The following is a 24985-nucleotide window of genomic DNA, read 5'->3' on the forward strand; positions in this document are numbered from 1 at the left end:
AGAATAAAGGGTAGGCCAGTTAGGACTGAGATGAGGACAAACTTTCTTCACGCAGAGAGTTGTGAATCTGTGGAATTCTCTGCCACAGAAGGCAGTGCAGGCTAATTCACTGGATGTTTTCAAGAGAGAGTTACATTTAGTTCTTGGGGCTAACGACATCAAGGGATATGGGGAAAAAACAGGAAAGAGGTACTGATTTTACATGAATAGCCATGATCATATTGAATGGCAGTGCTGGCTCGAAGGGCCGAATGGTCTATTCCTGCACCTATTTTCTATGTTTCTATGCTTGAGTGTATGGCAATAAAACTTGATCACTTGATTTTGAAGCATTCATGCATGGTGGAGGTATAATGTAGTCATAGAGTGATACAGTGTGAAAACAGGCCCTTCGGTGCAACTTGCCAACACCCGCCAACATGTCCCAGCTACGCCACCTGCTTTTGGTCCATACCTCCAAACCTGTCCTATCCATGTATCAGTCTAACTTTTTCTTAAATGTTGGGATGGTCCCTGCCTCAACTACCTCCTCTGGCAGCTTGTTCCATACACCCATCACCCTTTGTGTGGATAAAGTTACCTCTTAAAAATACTTCATACAAAAAACATTGAAATCATACTTCTACAGTGCACTAAAACATGATTTTAACACATCAAATTTCAAAAGGTTCCTACCCTGGGAGGGGACACACCCTTCTTCCACACCCTCTCCCCACTCAGTTGCTCCACTCCCTCACCGGGTACCCCCAAGGCCAGTGATCAGTGATCGCACAGCCTTCCCCCTTTCAAAAACGATCCAATCCAATTTAAAGCATATATATTGCATTCAAGTGTAAGTTAAAAGACTCGCTACAGTATGCACCATATTGCACAATTTCAAGCTGAAAAATGCAAATGTTCTGTACCAATGGGAGGGGGACACCCTCCTTCCCCCACCCCCTCCCCCCCCCCCTCCCCCCCAGGTCGCTATGCTCCCTCGGGCTTGGTCTTTCGCAATTTCTCACTCCCAACTCTCACCCAATGTTGGCAGCCCTGTGCAATAACACATATATATATAAGTAATAATACAATAATTTAATAATCAGTAGTACTAGGTAACTATAGTAGTGCAAACCAGGTCTGTGATGCAACCAGAAACCATCAACAGTCCATAGAAGATCATTGTTTCTGAGGTTATTGTTGGGCAGTGTTCACTTCAAGAGCCTGATGGTTGCTGGGAAGAAGCTGTTCTCGAACCTGTAGGTCAGGGTTTTCAGGCTCCTGTACCTTCTTCCCAATGGCAGCAGCGAGAGTGGCCTGGGTGATGACACTGGTTGAGATTTTGAGGCTGTGCCTCTTGTAGACCCCTACAATGGTGGGGAGGTCATTACCCAATAGTCAATAGTCAATAGTCTATCAATAGTCAATAGTCTATTTATTTGTCATTTGGACCCCTGGAGGTCCAAATGAAATGCCGTTTCTGCAGCCATACATTACACACAAATAAATCCCAGACACAACATAATTACATTTTACATAAACATCCATCACATAGCTGTGATGGAAGGCCAAAAAAACTTATCTCTCCACTGCACTCTCCCCCCCCCCCCCCCGATGCCAGAGTCAAAGTCAAAGCCCCCGGCTGGCGATGGCGATTGTCCCGCGGCCATTGAAGCCACGCCGGGTGGTGTGAGGTCGCACACCGGGTCTTGGTGTTGAAGACCCTGGTGTGCGCTCGCATAGTCCCGCGGCCATTCCAAGCCGCGCGGGGCAGTAATGTTAGGATCCCGTGATGGAACAGGCAATGTCCACCACTCTCTATAATCTCCTTCATTCCTGGGCCTTCAAGTTGCCGCACTAGGCCGTGATGCAACTCTCTCCTGTACACCAGTAGATGCTCTCTCCGGTGCTCTCTCCTGTACACCAGTAGATGTTTGATAGAGTATTCATCAACCGATCAAATCTACTCAATATGCTAAGAAGCGTTGATGCGGTTTCATCATGATTGCATCAATATCCTGGGTCCAGTACAGATCTGCAGAGAGATACACAACCAGGAACTGAAGCTGTGGCACCACATTATCTGAGTGCTATTTAAAAGCCATAAGTTGAAGACAATGTATATGTAAAAGACCTTACACACAAATAAATCCCTCACACATCTTTTGATAAGAGAACGTGTGCTTGTTTCTTCAGGAAGCCGGAAGCTGTCCCTGCACGAAGCTATGAGATGGTGGCTCCATATTCTTCAGTAGAAACAAGCAACGAAAAGGAACCTGCCTCAGAGAAAATCATCATATGACGAGATTAAATCATTCAAAACAAACTCCGAGTAAATCTAATCATCAATTATATTTTATGGCATATCCGCAAAGATTAGCAGTGACACGCACTTTTAATATCACTCAAACTTCAGATTTTTTGTAATCAGATATGTTGGTGATTCACTATTTATGCCACATTTGTCTGTAAGGATTATAAAAATGAAGCTATGAACGTTACTCTTTGTGTCTGCAAGTTTAGTTTTGAGATGCAACTTGGAAAAAGGCCCTTTGGCCCATTGAGTTCATGGCGACCATCAATCATCCATTCACATTAGATTTATGTATTCCCACTTTCTCATCCACTCCCTGCAATTTACAGAGACGCACATGTTTTGGGATGTGGGAGGAAACTGGAGCACCCTGAGAAAACCCACGCGGTCATAGGGAGAATGAACAAACCCCACAGAGACAGCACCCCAGGTCAGGATCGTACCCGAGTCTTTGGTGCTGTGAGGCACCAGCTCCACCTGCTGCCACGCCCATTCGCCAGATCACCCTTCTCAGTGTCCAACAAGCTTCCAACACTGGAGACATCCTCCCATGGGCTGGGCGGTTCCTCTCTTCTGTTCCTGATTCCCTCATCCCATCTCATTCCACTTTCTATTGTAAACTGCAACTGGTACAATCTTGGTGCTTTACCTCTTCCCTTCCCACCGTATGGGGACCCAGTCTATTCAGCTGCTGGAGCAGTTCACCTGTACTTCAAAGTTATTGAATAATGAAAGGCCTGGATAGAGTGGATGTGGAGAGGATGCTTCTAGTAGTGTATGAGTCTAGATCCAGAGGATGCAGCCTCAGAATAAAAGGACATACCTTTAGGAAGGAGATGAGGAAGTATTTCATACGGTCAAATGATGGTGAATCTGGGGAATTCATTGCCACCGACAGCAGTGGAGGCCAAGTTATTGGGTAATTTTAAAGTGGAAGTTGATTGGTTCTTGTTCAGTACGGGAGTCAAAGGTTACACGGAGAAGGCGGGGTTGAGAGGGAAAAATAGATCAGACACGATCGAATGGCAGAGCAGACTCGATGGGCGGAATGGCCTAATTCTGCTCCTATGTCTTCTGACCTTATGGTTTTAGGCAGAAACAAGGAATTGCATGCACTGGTTTACAAAAAAAACCCCACAAAATGCTTGAGTAACTGAGCGGGTCAGGCAGCATCTCTGGAGAACATGGATAGGTAGCATTTGGGGTTGGGACCCTTCTGAAGAATGAGACTGAAGAGGGGTCCCGACCCAAATGTTCTCCAGAGATGCTGCCTGACCCGCTGAGTCTTGTTTTCTAAACTAGCATCTGCAGCCTTGTGTACAGTATCGGGTGTTTGCAGTGTGCTACATGCTGGAGAAACAAGATGTGGATTTGGGTGATCACTTTGCAAATAATTTGTCACTACACAAGGGTGATGTAAAATTTACCCACCGCTGCCCCTTTCATTCCCCATCCCGCCCCCAACTCTGACCTATCAGGCTGTTGCTTTTACAGTTGTGTCACAGTGAGGCCCAACACAAGGTTGAGGAACAGACTAAATGCTGAATTGTACAGCTCACTTTCACCGTATCAGAACTGGCTTGGTTTGCTTGTGAGGCTACCACGTGTGATGTTGGCTCAGTTTTCTCCCCTCTCTCTCCATACAAGACATGGTGTAGTGGCACAGCTGGTAGTGCTGCTGCTTCACAGCGCCAGACACACGCCTGACCATGGATGCTGTCTGTGTGGAGTTCTCCCGGTGGCCACGCGAGTTTCCTCCAGGTGCTCTGTTTCTTTCCAAAATCCCCAAAATGTCTGGGTTTGTAGTTTAATTAGTCTCTGTAAATTGCCCCTAGTGTGTAGGGAGTGGATGAGAAAATGGAATAACACAGAACGTGTGAACGAGTCGAGGTGAATTTAATGGACTGAAGGGCATGTTTCCATGTTGTATCTTTAAACTAAACTAAATCATGACCTATTGTTTGCTACACATCATATTCTCCAAATAACGTTACCAACTCATCGCCATGAGCAACTACTGGCATCGTGCTGGGTCAGGCTGACCCCTTCCTCATCGATCCAGTGCCACCAGGACCCTGGGCCTCAACGTAAAAAACAGACAAATGCCATCTTCTTGGGCCAAGATCGGGCTTTTCAGAGACTTGGAAGTTGAACGGTGGCATCGTAACGTGGCGACCCTCTGCATGTTGTTCCAGAAGAGGGTCTATTGTATTCATGTATGGGGTGATTTGACTGGATCGCAGCAGAACAAGCTTTTCATTAGATACTCTATCTGTACACAGGACAATAAATAAACCAAGCTGGCCTCACATGTCACAGAGATTGTTTTTGTCTTATCCATGTTTCCCCCCCCCCACCTTCTCTGCAACCTAAAACTACTATTTTTCCCCAATTCTTAAACAGATCTGAATTGTTCACATTGAACATAAACCATAGAACAGTTCAGCACAGGAACATGCACATGATCCATATCCCTCCATTCCCTGCATATCCATGTACTATCTAAAAGCCTCTTAAATTCCACTATCATATCTGCCTCCACACCACCCCTGGCAGCACGTTCCAGGCACTCGCCACTCTCTCTGTGAAAAGCGTTCCCCCCCTTGTATCTCTTTTAAACTTTGTCCCTTTCACCTTAAAGCTATGCCATCTAGTTCTTGACATTTCCATGCTGGGTAAAATGATTTGACTCTCCACCCTATCTACAGTTTGCTTCTCATAATTTTATATACTCCTATCAGGTCTCACTGCAACCTCTGATGCTCCAGTGAAGAAAGTCCAAGTCTGTCTAACATCTCCCTGTAGCAAATACCCTAATCCACAGATCATTTTGGTAAGCCTCCTCTGCATCCTCTCCAAGGGTGGTTGGACTCTCTCTTACAAGAGATGTTACCTAGGCTTGAGTTTTGTGCAGAGGTTGGTTAGGCTGGGACTTTTTTCCTTGGAGTGTCGGAGGCTGAGGGGTGACCTTACTGAGGTGTACAGGATCATGAGGGGCTGGATAAAGTGAACACTCATAGTCTTTTTCCAAGAGAGAGAGCAGTCTAAAACTAGAGGGTGTCAGCTTAAGGTGAGCGGGGAGAGATTTAAGAGGGACCTCAGGGGCAACCTATTCATTCAGAGGTTAGTCCTGATCTAGAATAAGCTGCCAGAGGAAGCAAAAGAAGCAGATACAATTATGCTTTTAAAAAGACATTTGGACAGATATATGGATAGGAAGTGTTTCGAGGGATATGGTCTATTTGCAAGTAAATGCCACTGGCCCAATATGCCAACTTGGTCGGCATGGACAAGGCAGGCTGAAGGGCCTGTTTCCCTGCTCCATGATTGGGCTATGAAGAGCTGTCCTGTACACTTGGCGGATGAAGAAAGATTTTGAGACGATACGATTGCTGATTCTAATGCTTGCTCAGCGATTATGTCAGTCACACGGAGACATTTCACGAATAAACCAGAGGGTAAAGCCTGCACTTGCACAGGGCAACTTAAAACAAATCACCAGGAACAATGTGTGAATGAGCAAGTGACCATGGAAACGGCTGTCAATGCAACCTTGCACTCATTCACCTCAATGCGGATCAGATGGACATGTGGCAGAGCCGGGCATGTTGCAATGATGCGCGTGGTTGATTTCGGATGTGACCATGCCTGGGAGGAGCAGCTGACAATGGACCTTTGCCTCTCGGAATATTTCCGCCTCTGGGGGTTTTCCCCTCAAGGCGTTGATGATTAATTTTATTGATAACGGCTGTTTCTCATTGTGAGCAGTTTTGGGCCCCATATCTGGGGAAGGATGTGCTGGCATTGCAGAGGGTCCAGCAGAGGTTTACGAGAATGATCACAGGAATTATTGGCTTAACAAATGATGACTGTTTGATGGCATTGAGCCTGTACTTGCTGGGGTTTGGAAAGATGAGGGGGGAGGACCTCATTGAAACTGATCAAATAGTGAATGACCTGGATAGAGTGGATGTGGAATGTTTGCACTAGCGGAAGAGTTCAGGACCAGAGGGCACAGCCTCAGAATAAAAGGACGTACCCATAGCAAGGAGATGAGGAGAAATCTCTTTAGCCAGATGTTGGTGAATCTGTGGAATTCATTTCCACAGATGGCTGTGGAGGCCAAGTCGATAGATATTTTTAAGGTGGAGATTGCCAAAATATTGAGTAGTATAGGTGTCAGGTTATGGGGAGAAAGTAGGAGAATGGGGTTGAGAGGGAAAGATAGATCAGCCATGATTGAATGGCAGAGTAGATTTGATGGGCTGAATGGCCTAATTCTGTGCTAACTTATGACCATTCTCTATCATTAGGGTGGCACAGTGGCGCAGATGGTAGAGCCATTGCCTCACGCCGCCAGAGATCCATGTTCGATCCTGACCTTGGGTGTTATCTGTGTGGAGTTTGCATGTTTTCCCTGTGACCACCTGGGTTCCCTCCAGGTGCTCCGGTTTCCTCCCACATCCCAAAGACGTGCGTGTTTGTAGATTAATTGGCCCTCTGTAACTTGCCTCCCTATAGCATATGGAGAGTGGATAGTAAGTGGGATAACATGGAACTAGTATGAACGGGTGATCGATGGTTGGTGTGGACTCAGCAGGACAAAAGCCGTGTTTCCATGCTGTATTATTCAATTATTGGTGCTCAGGGAACAAGCAAGTGTGTGGACTGGTTAGACTGTACTCTTTCTGCCCCCATGTACACATTTCTTTCCACTCTCCCAGATATTTTTAACCACCTCGATCCGCTCATCTCCCATCCCTCTCTACTCCGGCTCCACTATTCCCCCCTCCTCCTGTTCCCTTCCACCCTCCATCCCTCCCTCCGTTCTATATTTCACTCCTCATCTTCCTCTCTTATAACATTCCACATCTGTACCATTTAATCTGCTCCACTTATCACCGCCCAACACGGAATGATTTAGGTGTACAGAGGACCAATCAACCTACAATCCTGCACGCCTTTAGCAAAGTGGGAGGCAATGGAGTATCTGGAGGAAACTCAGGCAGTCACAGGGAGAACATGCAAACTCCGTACAAGCAGCACCCACGGTCAGGATCGAACCCAGCTCTCTGGCGCTGTGAGGCAGCGGCTCAACCAGCTACGCCACTATGCCGCCCTCTATTGGGTCTCCCTGCAACCTCCAAGGTGCTGAGTTAATGTTCTACACACTGGGCTTGTGGAGTGTGAGCTTTGCCTGGTCTGCCCGAGCTGTTGGCCGGATGTTTATGAGATGCTGTGCACATGACCTCTGTACCTGCTTCACTCCGCACCAGTGGAGCGCAACAGTTCCTCAGGAGGGACACGACCCTGCCAGGCACCAGACCCTCGTGTCTTCACACAGGAGGCAGCAGCGGAAAGATGATAACCTTTGACGATGTTTTGAAGGACATCGGGGAGTTTGGAAGATGCCAGAAGTGGATCGTCCTGCTCTTGTCTCTGTGCGGGGTGACATTTTCATTCATCACCGCCGTCTTTGGTTTCCTGGGCGTGATTCCGAGCCACTGGTGTCGAGGCGGCCCTGCTGTGGTGGGACTGAGGGAAAAGTGCGGCTGGTCTCTTGAGGAGGAAAGGAATTACACCGTGCCTCCAGCAAGGTCTGGCATCCCGGCGTACAGCCGGTGTGAGAGCTACGACGTAGACTGGAACCTGACCTACCTAAGCTGCGATTATCCAGAGGCGCTGATCGCTAATAGTTCCGGAGAGGTTCTACGCACATCTTGCAAAGACGGCTGGTTTTATGACAGTTCCCGTACGACCATTGTGAGCGAGGTAAATGATCACATGTGTGTTAAGCCGATGTTATTGTTCATAGGAGCAGAATTAGGCCATTCGGCCCATTGAGTCTGTAATTTCCCCTTTGTGTGGAGGGAGTAATTGAGAAAGTGGAATAACATCGAACTAGTGTGAATAGGTGATCACAGCTCGGCGTGGATTCGTAAGTTCATAAGTGATAGAAGCAGAATTAGGCCATTCAGCCCATCAAGTCTATTCTGCCATTCAATCATGGCTGATCTATCTTTCCCTCTCAATCCTTTTCGCTTGCCTTCTCTCCCCATAACCTTTGACACCCTTACTAATCAAGAACTTGTCAATCTCCGCTTTAATGTTACCAAGACTCGAGGACCTGAGCTACAGGGAGAGGTTGGGCAGGCTAGGACTTTATTCCTTGGAGCGCAGGAGGCTGGGGGGTGATCTTATAGAGGTGTATGGAATCATAAGCGGAATAGATCGGGTTAATGCACAGTGTCTTTTACCCGGAATAGAGGATTCAAGAACCAGAGGACAAAGGTTTACGATCTAAGGGGAATTATTTAACAGGAACTTGAGGGGCATCTTTTTCATAGAATCATAGAGCTGTAGAGTACAAAACAGGCCCTTCGGCTCACCATGTTATTGCTGACCAAGGTGACATACTGGGCTAGTCCCATTGCCTGCATTTGGCATGTATCCATGTATCTGCCCTAATGTCTCTGGTGTGCTTCTGCGCAGCCTTCATCTTGCCCCTTTAGCATAAGAACAAGCCCATTTAAGCCAAGGTTAAAGGAATGCCTTCGAGAGCATATAATGTGTGAATCTGTTGACAATGCCCAGGTTAATATCCAGTATTTTGTATGCTGTATACAGCAATTAAGACGGCACAGCAGCGTAGACCGGGGTTCAATTCTGACCTGAACTGTGTGGAGTTTGCACGTTCTCCCTGCAAGCACGTGGGTATCCTCCGGGTGCTCCAGTCTCCACCCACATCCCAAAGACGTACGGGTTTGTAGGTTAGTTGGTCTCTGCAAATTGCCTCTACTGTAGGATGAGAGAGCGAGATAACAGAACCAGTGTGATCAATTGTCAGTGTGGACCATCTGTATCCTTCCTGTATCTTTCAATCAATCAATCAATCAATCAACAAATCAATCAATTAATCAGTTAATCAGTCAGTCTGTCAGTCAGTCAATCAATCGATCAATGGATCAACCAGCCAGTCAGTCAAGTATAAAAGGTACATTACAGAATAAAAATAACAGTGCAGAATATAGTGTAGAGTTACAATTTTAGAGAAAATGTCCAATATCCATAATGAGGTAGGTTGGAAGATCGGATCCACACCCAGAGCTGGTGTGAACGGTTAAATGATGATAGCTGGTGGGCCGAAGGGTCTGTTTGCTTGCTGCATCTGTCATTGAATCAATCCAAAGGCTTGTGATGACATGGCAAATCGTGCCGATCAATGATCACCTGCTTTCTTTCCCTCAACGTGCCACCTCTGAAGTACGACCTTGTGTGTGACGATGCCTGGAAGGTGGATTTATCTCAAGGCTGCATTCAGATTGGCTTTTCCCTTGGAGTGCTCATCACAGGCTACGCTGCAGACAGGTATGACTGTGTTTAGCTTTATTATTGTCACGTGTAGCGAACTAGAGGGAAGAGCTTTGTTTAGCATGCTACCCAGTCAGATCAGATAACACTATTTCCATGCTGGGTAAGGAAATTGCAAACCACATGAACAGCACCAAGACGTCAGGATGGAACGTGGGAGTTAGCTACTCGCTGCACCACTGCACTACTTCTACTGCGCTGTTGCTCACATTATCTCTGTCCATGCGTACAATCAATCCAAACACAACAGTGCGGCACAACTGGTAGAGCTGCCGCCTCACAGCGCCAGAAACCCTGACTCCATCCTGACCTCTGCTGCTGTCTATGTGGAGTTTGCAACATCTATGGGATTCCTCCGGTGTTCGGGTTTCCTCCCACATCCTATAGATGTGCGGGTTTGTACAGTGTAGGTTAATCAGCCTCTGTGGATTGTCCCTAGTATGTGGAAAGTGGGTGAGAAAGTGGGATAACAAAGACATATTGAACTATTAATAAAGCACTATTGGTCAAGTGTGAAGGGGTGATGTATGATTGGTGTGGACTCAGTGGGCTGTAGAGCCTGTTTCCATGCTGTATCTTATCAATCAATGGTAGAGCACAAAGAAAAATACCAGAGAGCAGAATATAGTTCTCAACATTGTTGCATTATCATTTTGATGAAAATGTCCATATCCACAATGAGGCTGGTTGGAAAATCGGGACTACATCCCAGCTTATGAGAAGCCTGATAGCAGAGTGGTAGAAGCTGTTCCTGAGTGTGGTGGTGCGAGGTCAGGTTTCTGCATCTTCTGCTGAACGGGAGAAGGGAGAAGATGGGGAACAAGTCTTTGATTATGTTGGCTGAAATGTTGCTGGAGTGAGTGGCGGGGAGTCAGGTGTGTGTGATGGACTGGGTTACACCCACTGCCACATCTCTCTACAATTTCTCACTGCCCTAGACGGAGCTGTTCCCAAACCGAGCAGAGATGGAACCCGACATTATGCTTTCTACGGTGCATCTGTAGAAGTTTGTAAGAGTCGTTGGAGGCCTGCTGGATTTCCTCCGTCTCCTAACAATCGGTGACAGCTACACTCTGCGCCTGGCCTCTGATAGCTGCTTTTGATTTCAGGTTTGGGCGGAAACTGGCCTTACTGGTCTGTCTGGGTGGGACAGGAGTGGCTGGGATCTTTGTTGCCCTTGCACCCGTATATCCCGTGTTTGTGATCTTCCGAATCATGCAGGGCTTGTTCGGAAGAGGGATATCCGTCATCACTGCTGTCATTGGTAAGCCTCAAAGCTTAATACAATTGACCATATTGCACGCTTCTAACTGTACAAACACTACAAAATATCATTAATAAAATATTAATGCCAAGGTGAACATTTTTATATTTCTAAAAAGACAATGTCCCTCAATCCACAACATATTGTTCATTTATTTTCCTTTTTAAATGTTAATTTGATGCTCTGATGAAGTCGGGATAAAATAAGACACATAGTGGTGGAGTAACTCAGTGGGTCAAGCAGCACCTCTGGACAACATGGATCGGTAACATTCCAGGTCTTCAGACTGTTTGTGGTGGGAGGAGAAGGATGGGAGCAGGTCAAAGCCTGACAAATGAGCGGTGATACAGGTGGGTGTACTTCCATATGGGGCACAGGGAAGAGAAGGGAGAGAGGGACCCGGATTCACAGCCCGGCGATTATTTCAAGAAATTCAAAACCGGCTGCGACTAAAAATAGGTTGCCGTTTTAAAAATTGGTAATTTTTTAGTCGAAGCCGGTTGCGATGCTAGTTGAAGGTGGTTGCTGGAGGTTGCAGGTAGTGGAAGGTCGGTTTTGAATTGTTTGAAATAATCTCCGAACATAGAAGAAGCGGAAACCACTTTCGACCATTAGGGACACTGACAAAAACCTCCGGGAACCGCACGGAAACCTTGGGTGGGGCGCAAAGTCTCCAGAGGTTTCCGTTCAGGTTTCCTAAGTTGGGCAGGGGTATAAGTGTCTACTTTTAAGTTTCTGGAAACCCGAAAATAGAACTTTAATTTTTGCTGCTTTGAATGTTGTTTCACATAGATGAACATCTCTACTGTGGGAAACATATGTTTGGCGCAATCTTTTAGAGAATTTAATTTATTTTTTCCTCTTCTTTTTCCAGGTTGCCCCTTGCACTCAGTCATATCCGTCATATTTTTATGATGATCAACACTGCAAAATATAACTGATTTAAGAATATAAAATCTAATTTTTGTCGCGGTCTTTCAAATTATAATCTTCCTTAAATAAACCACCAAAAAAAAAACTTTTTAAGTCTATGTGTTCGCCCAATCTATTCCACTCATGATTTTATGCCCCTCTAAAATCACCCCTCAGCCTCCTGCACTCCAAGGAATGAAGTCCTAGCATGCCCACTCTCTCCCTATAGCTCAGGCCTTTGAGACCTGGCCACATCCTCGTATATAGCTTGAGTTTCAATTCTTCCAATCTTCTATGTTTCTGGGACAAACAGGGCTGATCCTTTAACTTTGCTGGAGAGTCAGAGTGTTAAAACTCTTGTTAATCTTTAGCAATATATGTTTAGCATTACACAAAAGGATATTCAAGCAAAGTTCATTATATTGAATACCTCAGGACCATTACTCTTGCGGATTTCTGGAATGTCACGAGTGGGGAAAAGGATGCTAGTCAAATGCAGGTGTGTGGGGAAAGGCTTGGGTCAAAGTCTGGATGTCTCAAGGTGCCAATAAACAGTTTGTTACCATGTAGACCATAATGAACTGTATTCCTTGCAGCACAAGACACTACACATGTGGTACCACATGTACTACCTCATGAGGGGAATAGATAGGGTGAATGCAGAGTCTTTTATCCAGGATAGGGGAATTACCAGGGGCATAGGTTTAAGGTGAGAGGGGAAACGTTTAATATGAACCTGAGGGTAACTTTTTCACAAAGAGGGTGGTGGGTATATGGAATAAACTGCCAAAGTAGTTGAGGCAGGTAGATAGATAGAAAATGCTGGGGTAACTCATCTTCAGACTGAAATAGTCTCTCTTTTCTGCAGTTGCAGAATGACCCACTGAGCTACTCCAGCACTTTGCGTATATCTTTTGTACAAACCAGCATCTGCAGTTCCTTGTTATTACAGATACGGTAACAGCCTTTAAAAGAGATTGGGACAGTTACATAGATAGGAAAGGTTTAGAGGGAGGTGGGCCAAATAAGGGCAAATGGAAGGTACACAAAAATGCTAGAGATACTCAGCGGGTGCAGCAGCATCTATGGAGCGAAGGAAATAGGCAACGTTTCGGGCCGAAACCCTTCTTCATTTCCGGAGAGAGGAGGAGAACTTCTTCAAAGTAGGCATAACTTGAGGAGATTTCGCAGTGGAGTAGACAAAGTGTTTAAGAAGGAACTGCAGATGCTGGAAAATCGAGGGTACACAAAATGCTCAGCGTTTCCATTAAGGGCAAATGGAACTGCCTTAGATGAGGCATCTTGGATGGCATGGATGAGTAGGGCTGAAGGGCCTGCTTTGGGCTGGATGGCTCTATGACATTGTTATTTCCTTTCAGCTACAGAGATGGTTGGATGTAGACACAGAAGAGTGGTGATAGTGGTGACTCAGACGATGTTCTCTTTAGGAGTGATGCTACTTCCTGGCTTTGCCTACGTGATTAAATCTTGGAAAGGAATCCAAATGGCCGTCACCGTTCCAAACTTTGTCCTGATGCTTTACTGCTGGTAATGTCGACTTGCTGCAATCTTTCTATGCAGATTAATCAACAGGCATTGCTTTACGATGAGAGGGGGAAAGTTTAAAGGAGGTGGGCGAGGGCAACATTTTTACACAGAGGGTGGTGAGTGCCTGGAATGCGCTACATGGGGTGGTGGAGGCAGTTACAATAATAATAATAATAATCTTTATTTATATAACACTTTTCAACAAAACCAGTATTTGAACCAAAGTGCTTTACAGAGATTGATTAAATTAATTGAACAGATCAAATGTCAATATATCCATACAAAACAAAAAAGAGAAAAAAGAAAAAAAGACACAGAACAGTACACTATAGAAATCAACATGAAACGTCCCCCCACAGCAGAATTCACTGTGAGGGAAGGCACTAAAAATATCCAGTTCTCCCCCTCATAGTCCACCCGAGGTCGGGGTCTATATGTGGCCTCCTCAGCCAACCCGATGTTCTCAGGCCCTCTGCCGCGAAGCTGGATCATCGGCGTCGGGTGAAACAATAGTGTCGTTTGAGAGTCTTTGGATAGACTTATGGATATGCAGGGAATGGAGGGATATGGATAAGGTCCAGGTAGATAAGATAAGGTTTTGGCACCATCTTCAGCATAGACACGAGCCAAATATTTGTTCTTGTGCTGAATTGTTCTTTGTTCTCTGTTCTAATAGTCAATAGTAACAATAGTTGCTTTATTGTCACATGTCCTAGATACAGTGATTTTTTTTTGTTTTGTATACAATCAAGTAAACCTGTGCTCTATATAAGCACAATCACATATGTACAGGAGTACAAAAGACTGTAGTGCAGAATAGTAGACGGGGCAGCACGGTGACGCAGTGGTAGAGTTGCGCCTTACATCGCCAGGCTCGGGCCTGACTATGGGTACTGTATGTATGGAGTTGGTACTTTGTCCCCGTGACTGCATAGGTTTTCACTGGTTTCTTCCCACACTCCAAAGGGCCTGTTTTCACACTGTATCTCTAAACTAAACTAAACTAAACTAAACCACTGAGGCAGCACACAAGAGACATCATGTACTTCTAAATTTTCAAAGTTTGTACAAATGTAGAGTCCTAACTTGTCCTGGCGGCGGCACTGGGTCGGTGTTGCAGGGTTCGGGCCTGGCCAGGCAATGTTGTTGGTGTTCTGCTCACCGCTCCGTGCCTCTGCAGGCCACGTCTGTCCACGTGCTTGTGCCTTTCAATGCTGCCCAATACACGCGAGCCCCAGGCCGGTGAGTGGATAGTGCGCAGGGAGTGGATGAGAAAGCGGGATAATGTAGAACTAGTGTGAATGGCTGATTGGTGGTCAGCGTGGACACGGTGGGCCGAAGGGCCTGTTTCCTTGCTTTATCTCTAAACTAAAACTGTCGTAGACATTGGTTGTTCAACCATCACGGTGTTGGCTGATTGGACCTGTTCCGCCCTCAGTTTGATCCCCGAGTCTCCTCGGTGGTTGCTGTCCCGCAAGAGGCTGAAGGAGGCGCTGAAAGTGGCTCAGGAAATGGCGGACCAGAATGGCAAGAGTCTCCCATCAACCTACAAAGAGGTAACCGATGGTGTTTGAGGCAAGAAGCTTTGGAATGGCCTGGCACAACCTCACGTGCCCCACTTGCAGAGTCACAGAGCTGTGTAGCACATAAACAGGCCCTTCGGCCCACTTTGTTGGCATACTGGGCTAATCCAATTTGCCTGCACATGGCCCATGCCCCTCTAAACCCTTCATGTTCATATATCTGTCCAAATATCTTTTAAAAGTCATAATTATATCCGCTTCTATAGCTTCCCTGGCAGCTGATTCCAGACTATCCTCTGAGCGAAAAAAATGCCCCTGAGGTCCCTCTTAAATCTCTCCCCTCTCACCTTAAGCGTTAAAGCCTATGCACTAGCTTTAAAATCCTTTACTCTGTGAATGACTATGAGCGTTCACTTCATCCATGCTCCTCATGATCCAGGACACCTCAATAAGGTCACCCCTCGGCCTCCTACGATCCAAAGAAAAAGTCCCAGCCTATCCCTCTAATACAAGCCCAGGTAACAACCTGGTGCATTTCTTCGGCACCCTTTCCAATTCAATGACACACTTCCTGTAGCTGGGCGATCAGAACTGAGCACAGTATCCCAAATGTGGTTGCGCTAACGCAGAACATAATTGACAATTTGGTCAAAGCTTTTAATGGTTCAATGGTTCTATATGTACTTCCTGCGCCAAATTCCATGCGCAGTCCCACACTGACCTTTCTGTCCTGGGCCTCCTCCATTGTCAGTGAGGCCTCACACAAAATTGGAGGAACTGCACATCATATTTCACGGGCAGCTTGCAACCCAACGGTATGAATATTGATTTCTCTAACTGCAAGTAACCCTTGCGTCCCTTCTCTCTCCATCCCTCCTCCACCCTAGTCTTCATACTAGTCGTCCTGTTGAGTTTCACTGTCGGTATAACTCATTATCACCTACCCCACAGCCAACAATGGACCATTGTGGGCTCCACCTTTCCTTGATCATCGTTGCTTTTTGCATATCTTTCACTCATTTGTTCTATGTACCTTCTACTGTATCTCTTGTTCATCTCTTGTTTGCCTTTCCCTTGACTTTCAAGCTGAAGAATGGTCACGACCTGAAACATGGCCTATTCCTTTTCTCCAGAAATTCTGCCTGACCCACTAAGTGACTCCAGGTTGTTGTGTCTATCTTCAGTCTATCTAAGCCAGCATGTGGAGTTCCTTCCTACACCCCCACTCATTCCCTACTGCCCCAATGTTCCAGTGTTAGAGCGGACTAGCCACAGTCGGTGGCAAGTGTGACCTCTCTCCCGCGATCACAGGTCGAGGTGGCAGCTTCAGTTCCCATGACATGACCCTTCCTTGCCTTCCAGATGATGATGGCGGAGAGCAGTCCCGAAGTAGTGAGGCATCTTTCCTTCCTCGATCTGTTCAGGACGGCACAGATGAGAAGACGCACGTTGATTTTGATGTACTGCTGGTAGGTTTGTAAGCTGAGATTGCAGCCGCCTCAGGTGGAGCAAAAGTCCAGGGCAAAGTCAGTGTTGTATTGCACAGACACAGGCCCTTCAGCCCATCATGCCTACGCTCACCTTTTTGCCCATCTACATGAATACCATTCGCCCTCATCAGTCTGAAGAAGGGCCCAGACCCAAAACATTGACTGTCCATTCCCTCCACAGATGCTGCCAGACCTGCTGATTTCCTCCAGCACTTTGTGTTTGCAACATCTCCAGTTCCTGGTGGCTGCAATAAACTGTGTGCTTCTAATCCTTGCAGACACAAAGAACTGCTTATGTTGTAAAAGGAAAATCTCTGTGGAAGGAATGGACAGGAGAGAGGATGAGTGAAATGTAAAGCCAGAGGGAGGGTTAAATGTCTGCTTTCATCAGTCGGGGCATTGAGTATAACAGCCAGAAAGTCATGGTGCAGTTTTATAGAACTTTGATTTGGAGGAGTATTGCGTACTGTTCTGGTTGCCCCATTACAGGAACGATATGGAGGCTTTGGAGATGGTGCAGAGGAGGTTTACCAGAATGATACTTGCATTTGAGGCATTAAAGAGAGATTAAAGCTGCTGAGGAGAGTTCTTGCATTAAGATTTTGGCCTGGAGATAGGTTGTCGTGTAGGTATTACTTAGAAACATAGAAACATAAAAACATAGAAAATAGGTGCAGGAGTAGGCCATTCGGCCCTTCGAGCCTGCACCGCCATTCAATATGATCATGGCTGATCATCCAACTCGGTATCCTGTTCCTGCCTTCTCTCCATACCCCCTGATCCCTTTAGCCACAAGGGCCACATCTAACTCCCTCTTAAATATAGCCAATGAACTGGCCTCAACTACCTTCTGCGGCAGAGAATTCCAGAGATTCACCACTCCCTGTGTGAAAAAAGTTTTCTTCATCTCGGTCCTAAAAGATTTCCCCCTTATCCTTAAAGTATGACCCCTTGTTCTGGACTTCCCCAACATCGGGAACAATCTTCCTGCATCTAGCCTGTCCAACCCCTTAAGAATTTTGTAACTTTCTATAAGATCCCCCCTCAATCTTCTAAATTCTAGCAAGTACAAACCGAGGTCTATCCAGTCTTTCTTCATGTGAAAGTCCTGACCATCCCAGGAATCAGTCTGGTGAACCTTCTCTGTAGTCGCTCTATGGCAAGAATGTCTTTCCTCAGATTTGGAGACCAAAACTGTACGCAATACTCCAGGTGTGGTCTCATCAAGACCCTGTACAACTGCAGTAGAACCTCCCTGCTCCTATACTCAAATCCTTTTGCTATGAATGCTAACATACCACTCGCCTTCTTCACTGCCTGCTGCAGCTGCATGCCTACTTTTAATGACTGGTGTACCATGACACCCAGGTCTTGTTGCATCTCCCCCTTTCCTAATCGGCCACCATTCAGATAATAGGTGCTCCAAGAAGTTAAAGAAGGGTCTTGACCCGAAATGTCACCCATTCCATCTATCCACAGATGCTGCTTGTCCCGTTGAGTTACTCCAGCATTTTGTGTCTATCTTCAATGTACACCAGCATCTGCAGTTCCTTTGTACAACTACAAGAAGAGGTTGGATAAACTTGGGTGTAAATATCAAAGACTGAAGGACTTAGCTTTAAGGAGCAAAGTTTAAAGGAGATGTGCGGGGCAAGTTTTTTTTCACACAGTGGGTTGTGGGGACCTGGAACGTGCTGCCAGGTGTGGTGGTGGAGGCAGATACAATAGTGGCGTTTAAGAGGTTATTAGATAGGTACATGGAAGAAGAGGAAATAGACAAATATGGATCACGTGCAGACAGAGAAGATTAGTTTCACTTGACAACATGTTGGGCCAAAGGGCCTCTTCCTGTGCCGTATTGTTCCCTGTTTTATGTTCTGGGTTCCATATTCTATGTTTTGTGCTTCATGTTTTGTGTTTCATTTTCTGTGATCCATGTTCTGTGTTCCGTGTTATATATTCTATGCTCCGTTTTCCGTGTCCTATGTACCGTGTCCTATGTACCGTGTCCTATGTTCCGTGTCCTGTGTACCGTGTCCTATGTACCTATGTTCCACGCTCTTGGGGTCTGTGCCCCGTGTTCCATGTCCCATGTTTGGTGTCCTGTGTTCCGTGACCCATGCTGTCCACCGGTGGTGACAATGCTGTGTCCCTAGGTTCACCAGCGGCCTGGTGTACCTGGGCCTGACGCTGCGCCTGGGTCTGCAGGGGGTAGAGAATTACGGCGACACCTTTGTGGCGGGGGCGGTGGAGCTGCCCGCCACCATGCTGGGGCTGCTGGTAGTCCGCCGCGTCGGGCGCAGAAGCCCCTTCGTGGCCTCCAGCGTGCTGGCCGCGGCCTTCTGCCTCATCTCAGCCTGCATCTCCGGAGGTGAGTATGGATCCCCCCTCATCTCCCGGGGGACGTACCCCAGGGACGGCGGCAGGGCCTGGAGTTACCCTCCCCCACAGAGGGGCAGGGCCTGGAGTTACCCTCCCCCACAGAGGGGCAGGGCCTGGAGTTACCCTCCCCCACAGAGGGGCAGGGCCTGGAGTTACCCTCCCCCACAGGGGGGCAGGGCCTGGAGTTACCCTCCCCCACAGGGGGGCAGGGCCTGGAGTTACCCTCCCCCACAGGGGGGCAGGGCCTGGAGTTACCCTCCCCCACAGGGGGGCAGGGCCTGGAGTTACCCTCCCCCACAGGGGGGCAGGGCCTGGAGTTACCCTCCCCCACAGAGGGACATGGCCTGGAGTTACCCTCCCCCACAGGGGGGCAGGGCCTGGAGTTACCCTCTCGAGGGAGGGGTTGAGGAGTTCCCTCCATGTAGGGCTGATGCTGTGGAGATCCCCTCCTACCCTGAGGAGTTCCCCTTGTGAGAGGGGGGGCCTGGAGTGTGCGGAGCACTGCTAGGCCGTTTACAGAGGAGCACGGAGCACAGGGGGAGTCTGGAGCCCAGGCCCAGCCGGAGGGAGGGAGAGGTGGACGGGAACAGGGGAGTCAGTGGGTGGTGAATCTGTGGAGTTCATTGCCAGAGACAGCGGTGGAGGCCAAGTCATTGGGGAGTGACAGGTTCTTGATTGGGCGTCTAAGGTTATGGGAAGAAGGCAGGAGAATGGGGTTGAGAGGGAAAAATAGATTAACCGTGATCAAATAGCGGGGCAGACTTGATGGGCCGAAAGGCCTTATTCTGGTCCTCTGTCATATGGTCTTTTGGGAGGGAAAAGTGGGGGGGATAAAAGGGAAGGAGGTTTCGGGGATGGGAGATGCACGTACAGAGGAAGGGGAAGGAGCAGAGTGACTGGGGTGGTGGTGCGAGGTGGTGCGAGGTGGTGCGAGGTGGTGCGAGGTGGTGCGAGGTGGTGCGGGGAATGTGTGCTTACTTAGATGGGGAGGGGTAAAGGTTGGTGAACGGGGGGGGGGGGGGGGAGCAGAGGGAAAGGGGGAGTGGAGGGGTGGGTGTTATTTGGTCGTAGTTATTTCCTGATGCAACCGGTTGTTTCCCCCAGCGAGTAAACTCTGTTTTTTTCCCTTGTATTTCACCCCCTGGAAGAAATGCCTAGACTCAAGACCGCTGTCACCACACTGGCCAGGTTTGGCATTACCATCTCCCTCAGCATCCTCTTCCTGCTCACCAACGAACTGCAGCCCACTTCCATCAGGTAACCAGCAGGGCCACCTACTTTGCTATGAGAGGCGTAGGTAGGGCAGACAGTCAGGACCCTTCTCCCAGGGTGGAAATGGCAAAGAACGGAGGGCACAGCTTGAAGGTGAGAGGGTCACAGTTTAAAGGAGGTGTGTGGGGCAAGTTTTTTTACACAAAAGGTGACGAGTGCCTGGAACTTGCTGCCGGGGGTGGTGGAGGCAGATACGATAATGGCATTCAAGAGGCTTTTGGATAGGCACATGGATATGCAGGGACTGGCGGGATGCAGGCAGATTAGGGTTGGGCTTTGCGTCATGCTTTTATCTTTGTCGGCATGGGCAGGTTGGGTCAAAGGGCCCATTTCTGGGTTGTGTGTCCCTATGAGTCTGCTCGACACAGACATTGTGGACTGAAGGGCCTGTTCCTGTACTATATTCTTCTATATTCTATGTTAACCCAACGATGTGAAGTATTGCCCCCCCCTCTTTCACCATCCCACCCCCACCCTGGTGAGTGCACATTTATCCCACCACCTACAGACCCCCCCCACCCACCAACCAAAGTCACCCTCCTGCTATCCCCTCCTCCATGCACACATCTCCCCCCCCCCCCCCCCCCCCCACACCGTCCCCTTCCCCTTCCTACATCTTTCCCCCGTCCCTGGCTTTACATTTCACTCTTCCTCTTCTCTCCTGATCTGACACCCTTTTGTCTCCAGTCTTGTCACTTACTCCCCCATCTGCGCCAATCTGCCCCCCCCCCCCCCCCCCCCTCCCACCCATCACCCCCTTGGTCCTGCCTCCACCTCTCTTTTTCCAGCTTACTCCCACCTACTCTGGGGGTACAGATCCACGGCTGGCGACCGGAAGGTCCGGTTCAAATCCGCTTGGAGGCTCGGTTGTGTCCTTGGGCAAGACACTTCACCCACCTTTGCCAGGAATGTACGGCGGCAGGCCCGGGCACCTACGCCTCCCCTTTCAAGGGAGATGAAGAAGGTTGTCTCTGTACTGAACACTGACATGACTAAATTGAATCATTTCATCATTCATTCCATCCACAAGACAAGCTGTCCATGACAGACACGCCTGACGTGCGTTCCTCCAGATCTGTGCATTTTGCAAGATTCCAGCATCTGCAGTTCCTTGTGCCTGTCCTTATCTTCTCTCCCTCTTGCTCAGGTTTCTTTGCCCTGTCGATTAGATGGTTGCCAGTTTGTGATCTGATCATTATTTTTCCTTCCAAATATTCCCCAGGAGTTTCGGAGTGTCCGTGTGCCTGTCCCTGAGTGACATCAGTGGGTTGGCAGCACCTCTGGTGCTCTATAAACTAGCTGCAGTTTGGACAGAGCTCCCGCTGGTGATCTTTGGTGAGTTTGTGGAAGGGATTGAATGATGAAGTGACATGTTTCATCAGTGTGCTGGTGAAGGTACAACAGACAAGCGTGGACCAGTTTCCTCTCCCGGACCAGAGGGCCCAGCACTAAGGTGCCCCTGGTTATACTCCACTGTCACTGTTGACCCAGTCAGTGGACGTTGTTATTGTCACACGTACAGAGATACAGTGAAACTCCTGAAAAGTCACTGCATTCTTCAAAAAAGACACAAAGTGCTGGAGTAACTCCGGGTCAGGCAGCATCCCTGGAGAACATGGATAGGTGACGTTTCCGCTCGGGATCCTCCTTCACTTATGCATGCCCAGAGATGCTGCCTGACTCGCTGAGTTACTCCAGCATTCTGGATAAATAATTTTTAACAAAAAATGCAATGTATGTCTGAGTCCATGTCTAACTTCACTCATCCGTGTTACCCTGAGTCTTTATTCCCTCTTTCTCCATTCTCTTGCCTCTTGTTTGAAGAACAGTCTGAAGAAGGGTCCCGACCCAAAACGTTACCTCTATATCCTCCAAAGATGCTGCCTGACCTGCTGGGTTACTCCTGCAATTTGTGTCTTTTTTTTGTATAAACCAGCATCTGCAATTCCTTGTGGCTCAATGCATGCTTTAGTTTAGTTTAGAGATACAGCATAGATATACTAATTCTATGTAATCCCACTTTCTCATCCACTCCCTACACACTAGGGGCAATTTTACAGAGGTCAATTAACCTACAAACCCACACAGCTGTGGGATGTGGGAGGAAGCAGAGCACCCGGACGATACCCATGTGGTCACAGGTTTAGGTTTATTATTGTCACATGTACCGAGGTTTTATTTTGCATGCTATCCAAACAGACCGGATATACCATTCATAGTTAAAATCAGTTCAAACTCAAGTAGAATAGCTGGATCAAAGGGGAAGATACAGAATGCCGAATGTAGTTCTCAGCATTGTAGCACATCAGTTCCATTGACAAAGTCCAATATCCGCAATGGGGTTGAGTTGAATCAGACTGTACTCTAGCTTGTGGAAGGACCATTCAGTGGCCTGATAACAGCGGGGAAGAAACTGCTCCCGAGTTTGGTGGTGCTCGCTTTCATTTTCTGTATCTTCTAGGGGATGTGAGTGGGGAGAAGAAGGAATGACCAGGATGGGACATGTCTGATTATGTTGGCTGCTTTTCGGAGGCAAAGTGAAGTGTAGATGGATTCAATGGTGGGAAGTCTGGTCTCTGCAACTTCTTGTGGTCTTGGGCAGAGCTGCCCCCATACCAAGCTGTGATACAACTTGATGGTTTGCTTTCTACGGGGCATCTGTAGATGTTTGTAAGAGTTGTTGGGAACAAGCTGAATTTCCTCCTTCTCCTTGGCTGTCACATCAGCGTGGTCGTTGGTGTCACTGCACTGAAGAGCACATAAAGAGGATTGTAATTAGTTTCCATGTTACCGCAGGTGCACTTGCTCTGGTAGCTGGTGGATTAATGATGCTACTGCCTGAAACGAGGGGAATGAGGCTGCCCGAAAATATAAAGGATGTGGAAAACATTGGCCGGTATGTATGAGTGGGGAATGTACCAAACCAGTCACTGGACCTCTTTAGTTTAGTTTATTATTGTCACATGTACAGAGATACAGTGAAATGTTTGTTCTGTGTGTTATCCTGTCAATGCATTCCTCTTCTGGGACAGCACGCAGAGAGTCGCCACGTCCCGGCGCCATCTTGCAACTTCCAAGTCTCTGTAAAGTCTGATGGCCCAAGGAGATCTGTAGTTTATTATTTTTTCACTTTAAGGCCCGGTGTGCTGGCAACACTGGATCAGCGAAGATGGGGTCGGTCTTGCCCAGAACGATGCCGTCTGCTCCTTCCATCGCCGCTGCTGCCGCTCGCTCACTTGCTTGCTCGCCCGGCTGATGTAGAAACATAGAAAATAGGCGCAGGAGGAGGCCATTCGGCCATTCGAGCCAGCACCGCCATTCATTGTGGTCATGGCTGATTGTAGGGCGAGCAGAATCCGCCAAAATCACCACGCTTGACCACAACAATGCGTCCCTCCACGCCATCCGCAAACACGGCATCCCTAACCTCCAGCAGCCGCCCCTCTGCTTCCGTGCGCCAACACCGCCGTGTCCCCCTTCCCGAGCCGATGGAGGGACTTTAGGGTGCTTTCCGAGGGCCCGGGAGGTGAATTCACGGACCGCTCAGAGCCGCAGGCTTTCCCCTTCACCTTCCACGTTGCTAAACCCTGCTCCGCTTTGTCCCTACAGGCTTTACAGACACGACCAGGATGAATGTAAGGAGATGATAAACCTGCGAGCATCAACCTAGGGAAGGAAATGCAAGCCCAGCGTCCCGTAATGAGCCTTTAATCAGAGCTAAAACAAAATAACTCCGACTGATCAATAAAAACACAACCAATTGTTTTCATTCTGGTGGTAGATGCTCACGTAGATAGAAAATGAAGCAGATTGTTTGACATTTTGATTAACAAATTGTGCATTATTCCAATAAAAGTAAGAAATCAGTTTTCCTATTATAATAATGTTTGGAGTTGGTAGTGTTGGTTAATCACAAGGTTGGGTGGGTCTCCCTACATATTTTACCAATCAACAGTGAACACTGGGATCTATCACCTGGGACCTCGGGTACATGAATGAATTATCACTATATATGGGGAGGTTAAACCATCATGTCTCAATGCTGGTTAGTAATGCTGTATCAGTAGAGAGAATTCTAAAACTGACTGTCTATTCAATAGAGTTAGTGGGGGAGTTCATAAGTTTACAGGTGTTAGGAGCAGAATTAGGCCATTTGCCACAATGTCTACTCCGCCATTCAGTCAGGGCTGATCTATCTTTCCCTCTCAACCCCTTTCTCCTGCCTGAGAGGGGAGAGATTTAAAAGGGACCTCGGGGTAGCGTTTTCACCCAGAGGATAGTCCATATCTGGAATGAGCTGCCAGAAGAAGCGGATACAATTATAACCTTAAAATACATTTTGACAGATATATGGATAGGAAGGGTGTAGAGGCATATGGGCCAAATGCAGGCAAATGGGACATCCACTTTGCCAACTTGGTCAGCATGGACAAGGTGGGCCGAAGGGTCATTTCAATGCTGTAAAGCTCTGTGACTACTTCTTGATGGTGGCCACTGAGTTGGATGTCAACTTGTCTTAAAATCTACACATGGACACAACATTTGTAGGCTTGCTTCTGTAAATTGCCCCTAGTGTGTCGAGTAGAACTGCGCAGACTCAATGGGCGGAAGGGCCTGTTTCCACGCTGTATCTCTAAACTAAACAACGAGATCTGAGGGAATATCTCAGAGGAGTTCTGATGAAAGATCATCGATCCAGCAGTGATGTCCAATAGTCCAGAAAACCTGTTTGTCTAGCACCACCAAAGGTGCTGAATGCCGGAGTAATACTTCGGCACGTATAGGGAGCGAGCCTCCAAAGTAAGAAGCAGAAACTCGGAGGTGGTAATCTCTGGATTATCAGTCAAGCCACTCATAATTAACACAGTAAATCAAATTTGAGAAATGAATGAGCGACTCAAAATGTCCCTTGTGTGTAGGGAGTGGATGA

At 47.6% G+C, this 24985-nt stretch overlaps 2 protein-coding genes across 2 annotated transcripts in view; both read left to right on the plus strand.

The window, feature by feature from the left end:
- Positions 1–4597, plus strand: part of LOC129699520 (solute carrier family 22 member 2-like) — a 31573-nt gene extending 26976 nt beyond the window's left edge. Inside the window, exon 11 of the mRNA XM_055639392.1 lies at positions 2176–4597. Within this exon, the coding sequence (XP_055495367.1) occupies positions 2176–2281 (106 nt within the window). The 3' untranslated portion in view covers positions 2282–4597. The remainder of the gene's footprint in view (positions 1–2175) is intronic.
- A 2925-nt stretch (positions 4598–7522) lies between these two features.
- Positions 7523–23952, plus strand: LOC129699519 (solute carrier family 22 member 3-like). Its single transcript, XM_055639391.1, has 11 exons — positions 7523–8065; positions 9558–9661; positions 10774–10928; positions 13220–13388; positions 14827–14944; positions 16274–16380; positions 18558–18772; positions 19932–20040; positions 21278–21390; positions 22852–22951; positions 23665–23952. The coding sequence occupies exons 1-11, from the start codon at positions 7538–7540 to the stop codon at positions 23723–23725; spliced, it is 1779 nt and encodes a 592-aa protein (XP_055495366.1). The 5' UTR covers positions 7523–7537; the 3' UTR covers positions 23726–23952.
- Positions 23953–24985: the final 1033 nt, after the last annotated feature.

This window comes from Leucoraja erinacea, chromosome 8, assembly GCF_028641065.1.
Source record: "Leucoraja erinacea ecotype New England chromosome 8, Leri_hhj_1, whole genome shotgun sequence".
Taxonomy (NCBI): domain Eukaryota; kingdom Metazoa; phylum Chordata; class Chondrichthyes; order Rajiformes; family Rajidae; genus Leucoraja; species Leucoraja erinaceus.

Excerpts from the sequence above, each read along its gene's own strand:
- LOC129699519 (XM_055639391.1), top strand. The coding sequence starts at position 7,538 with ATGACCTCTGTACCTGCTTCACTCCGCACCAGTGGAGCGCAACAGTTC. Across the intron at positions 21,391-22,851 it reads GCTCCCGCTGGTGATCTTTG|GTGCACTTGCTCTGGTAGCT; the intron begins GTGAGTTTGTGG and ends ATGTTACCGCAG. Across the intron at positions 22,952-23,664 it reads GATGTGGAAAACATTGGCCG|GCTTTACAGACACGACCAGG; the intron begins GTATGTATGAGT and ends TTGTCCCTACAG.